At 33.7% G+C, this 5,000-nt stretch overlaps 1 protein-coding gene across 1 annotated transcript in view; it reads right to left on the minus strand.

Annotated features, from left to right (window-relative positions):
• Positions 1–2,988, minus strand: part of LOC113819301 (uncharacterized) — a 13,446-nt gene extending 10,458 nt beyond the window's left edge. The window contains exons 1-6 of the mRNA XM_070136600.1: positions 2,960–2,988; positions 2,496–2,648; positions 1,888–1,983; positions 1,111–1,252; positions 873–977; positions 4–129 (exon numbers count right to left, since the gene is read on the minus strand). Coding sequence (XP_069992701.1) covers positions 4–129; positions 873–977; positions 1,111–1,252; positions 1,888–1,983; positions 2,496–2,648; positions 2,960–2,988 — 651 coding nt within the window. The remainder of the gene's footprint in view (positions 1–3; positions 130–872; positions 978–1,110; positions 1,253–1,887; positions 1,984–2,495; positions 2,649–2,959) is intronic.
• Positions 2,989–5,000: the final 2,012 nt, after the last annotated feature.

Here is a 5,000-nt window from a genome sequence, read left to right on the forward strand (position 1 = left end):
TACCACTGAACAATCATCAACATAGCCCTGTGGATGAAGAAAGTGGGCAATTATGTGTATGCATGAATGATTCTCAAGTGGAATTTCTCGCAGTGGGAGTCTAGCCAAAGGCCTGTATTTTTTATTCACCTTGAAGGAATTAAGTATACTTACTTTTATTAATACTTCCATGCACTCAGTGAATGAATGAAAGATATTTTATTTAATGTGTTGGATACCAGGCCAGGCTATTTTTAGAATAGCACATGTTCATGTATAAATTTTGTACAATATCCAACTTGTGGGCTTAATATCCTACAAATTAAATAAAATTCATTCATTTACTGAGTGCATGGAGATATTAATAAAAGCAGGTATACTTAATTTCTTCAAGCTATGCGAAAAAAAAATACAGGCCTTTGGCTTGACTCCCACTAGGAAATTAATCATGCATTAACATAATCGCCCACTATTCTCATCCATAGGGTTATTTGGATGTTTGTTCAATCAAAATATAACCATTTAAATCATTATTTTCCATCCTTTTTGAAAATAGAAATGGCCAAAATGATCGACTACAATCATAAAGCATCCATAAGTTTTGTGATGTCATCAAAATAAACAGACGCCATGACACCTCCTCGAGGTGCTATTGATCTAGCCTTCCTGTGAGTGATCGCAGGTATGGGGTAAGGTTGTCTTTTTCAGGATGTTGCTATCGAGGAATTTGAAAACAAATTTCCACGCGGTTTTGGTCATTGTAATACATAGATTCAGGAAGTTTGTACTTCGAATTTGAAACGGAATCGTGATGTTATTAAAAGTTTTCTTTTATAGTCCAATAATATATTACATTAGTTGGGAATATTTTTCCAACCGGGATATAACATTGCCTTTTCGTTATCTGTAAACTCTGGATTTCTCAATGGCATTTTCTTTACGTTTTTCTTTTTACTGTTGAGAGTGAGAGTTAAATCTGCAGTTTGTATATCCCACAGCTTATAAAAATATATGTTGATTAGTTTTCGTATCCATCTTTATCATGCAAATGTCAGAATTTAACTATTGTCTAAGATAAATATTAATGGCAACTCAACTCCATCTTTTCTGTGGAGTTGACGTCATCAGTACACGACTAATGGGATTAACTTGCTCGTTCTGAGCATGTGCAAAATTAAATTTTGAGCTTAAAAATTGATGCTGGTCCAGAGGTGTATTAAAAGTTGATCCTGGATGTTGCCATTGCACAAGCACAGTAGAAAACTCCATTAATCTTTAATGCAGGATCAACTTGTATGACATACAGAAGATGCCCCATATCTATTATTGTTTTTCCTTCGAGCAGTTCCAGGGGAATTAATTTGAGTGTCTAATCAAGCTACATATAACCAGATAACTCCATTGAAACTCCAAAATGAAGCTGACTTTTCCCAAGGGTATTCATAATTAACAGAAGGGAATTTTAGCTATACTTTGGGTAATTATAACAATGTCAAGTGAATTATAATTAGATAATTATGTATCGAATTATATCTGATCTCACACAATGCACTATCAGTGGCTAAATGTAATGATATGGTTAGGTCTTTGACCCTATTAGTCTGTGCGATATTTTATGGTAAGTGTTCTTTCAGTGCTTTTCCTTTGGAAATGGTTGAATAGTAAATGGTAAAAGAAATAATTGCAATTAATAAAGGTGAAGAAATGGGGCTTAGCTCGGAAGTTACCAAATAGGATTTAATTTGTGTTAAAGTGCCTTAGGTTTAATAGTGGGAAAAGAACTTTTTTTAACATCGAGTTATTGAGTAATAAGTCTTTAATTAATTGTTGGGTTTTGTTAACAAACAATGCCCAGGAACATTCACAGACATATATGATAACTCCGTTTAAGCCGTAGCCTCCATGCACGAGCTCCTGAGCCCACCTGCAGACAGGGAGGATCTCGACGTCGAGACCCAGCCTCCGCCGAGAGCCGCGCCCCCACTGGCCGTGAACAGTGGAAAGCTGTTGCGGGAATGGAAGTCTAAATAACTAAACTTATAGCATGCACTGATCTACATGTTACCCAAGTGCTGTTATTCATCGTCGCACCTGTTATCGCTCCAGTTTGCCACCGACAAAGTTAGAATAAATTTTGAACATGGATACGTGATATAAAAAGTTAATTGTGCGTCGCCATGAAATATAATTCAGAGTGCGACCTGGAGTTAATTATATTGCATAGTGACGTCCAACTTCATACTACTTTTCACCTCTTTTGTTTTCATTACGAACTCGGGTGAACACGATAAATATTATAAAAGAGTCAAGTTGTGGTTCGATATTTGATTAACGACTCATTAAAGATATAGGAGTACCGAATGCGGAATGCTGATTCGACAGGGAAATGCGCGTGGTGAAAATGGCGAATTTAGGTAATATTTTTTGTGTGGTACCTTTTGTAACAAAAGAGAGAATCATTGTCTATACAGACAATAATTCTATACAGACATGAGTAATATGTGACTTGTTTTTACCTTTCTTTAATTTCAGTAAGCATGCACAGTTCCATGCACTCAGAGTACTGCCCTTGGTTTACACAAATAGAAACTCTTGCTAAAATTTGTCCTAGAGATATTTCATCTTTCCTCCAATTTAACAGAGTCTCGCTTGTTGACACCGAAGGCGTCCTGAAGGAAGCGAATATAAAGAAAAATGGTTATGTTTTACTTAAACATAACTCAATTTATAGTCAGTGTTTGAAGATTACTTTTCTCATTGATAATTTACCAGATCTATCAAACCGAAAGTAATAAGATCAACTGAGAAAAGCATAGAGATAAATTTCATAGTGCAACGTACTGCCTTGTACATACGTGTATAACAAAATCCACAATAGGAAGAGCGTGGTATACATTTGGTGTTTGTCCACACTTACGAGGCAGAAGTTCAGTGCAATCATTTGTCAAAGTGAACGAGTCTCGACCCGTTATTCACGTACCTTGGAAAATAAACAGAAATGCAAACCATCGTTGGAATGATTTGTAGAAAACTATATTGACGTAACGGTGAGTAGATCACGCCTGAAGGCATGAGTGGAAACGATAATTTCAGAATGCAAGGTGTAGGATTGATCTGATACTACCATCTCCATCAGGATTCTGTTAGTAATATGTTTACATAGCGTAGACAAACACACACACACACACACACACACACACACACACACACACACACACACACACACACACACACACACACACACACACACACACACACACACATACACACACACACACACACACACACACACACGCACACACACACACACACGGACATACATATGTAGGTATAGGAGTAGGGGATATGGGTTATTAAGTAGTCAGTTATCATCATTATTATTAATGTTATTATCATTATCATTATCATAATAATAGTAATAATAATGATGAAAATGATGATAATAAATAATTATAATAATAATGATATTAGCAATAGTATTAATAATAATGATAATATTATTCATGATGATAATAAGAATAGAAATAACAATAAGATACTACTACTAATAATAATAATGATGATAATACTAATAACAATATCAACAACAGCAACAACAACAATAATAATAACAATAGTTATATTAATAATGATCATTATTATTATTGCTATTAATATCATTATTAGTATTGTTATAACAACAGCGATGATGCTGATGGTGATAATAATAATGATGATGATGATGATGATGATGATGATGATGATGATGATGATGATGATGATGATGATGATGATGATGATGATGATGATGATAATAATTATTATTGCTGTTATTATCATTATTGATACATCTTATTATTGATATATGTTATTTGTTATCAAGATCATTATTATCATTATTACTACTATTATTATTTGCAGTAGTAGTAGCAGTAGTAGTATCATTATTATTACTGTCATGATCTTCAATATTATCATTATTATTTTTGTTAGGTATTATTATTACTTACTGTTATTAGTATTAGTATTAGTAGTAGCATTCTTTTGTTATTATTAATATTATTATCATCGTTATCAATATGATTATATCATTTTGTAAATGATATGAGTGTTGTTGTTTTTTGTTGTTTTTACTATTATTTATTATAATTATCAATATTATCAACACCTATGTTGAGAGAAAAAGCGCCCAAAGACAGCAGCCATGTAGGAGCCCCAACTCCAGTGGATTGGATCTATAAAGTGACACCGAATGGAACGATAAATCTTAACGTTGCGGCATTTAATGGCGTGGCAGCGAGTGGTGTTAAGAATGCCATCCACGGGATTTGTCCATCGCTTGCACGTATCTGTAAATTTTCTCTTTTAGCTGGTGTATTTCACGACACAGCTGTAAAAGTATTTCCAGTGCACAGGACGAAGAGACTGCAGTTGTTCTCAATACCTTTAAGACCACGAGACTTTGTGGATCTTGTTCTTTTTTAGCAAAATTAAACTAATGAGTATTTTAATAAAAAACAATATTGGCCTAGAATATACTTTTTAGAAGTGGAAATGTGTGGAACTGTACAAAATGGTAAACAGCATTTTGTTGTGAGATGTATTTATTTGATAGATAATTTTATATGGTTTTGTCATTTTTGCGTATTTCTTTTGGAATAGTGACTTGCAGTGCTATTCATTAGCTACATTTCAGATCCACAGTTCTTAAAGAGGAACAAGGCAGTAAAATGAGTGGCTTCATATCTTTTCCGCCCTATAATATCAATACCTTTCAATAAAGTCAATAATGGAGCACCAGCTGAGCGTCATCTGTCCTCTTAGCATTTATCAGAATCTGGGGAAATGTATATCAGAGGATAAAATATCTAGATAAGAATTATGTTCTATTTTAATACTATTCCTTACGACAAGGCTTGGTACGTACTAATTCACTTCCAGTATTGCTTTCTTTTAAATCTGAGTAAATTCCATGATGAAATACAAACAAATATATTGTTTACAGAGGAGATGTAAAATAATTTTTTACTTTTACTAGTTCG

This window comes from Penaeus vannamei, chromosome 2 (genome assembly GCF_042767895.1).
Source record: "Penaeus vannamei isolate JL-2024 chromosome 2, ASM4276789v1, whole genome shotgun sequence".
NCBI lineage: Eukaryota > Metazoa > Arthropoda > Malacostraca > Decapoda > Penaeidae > Penaeus > Penaeus vannamei.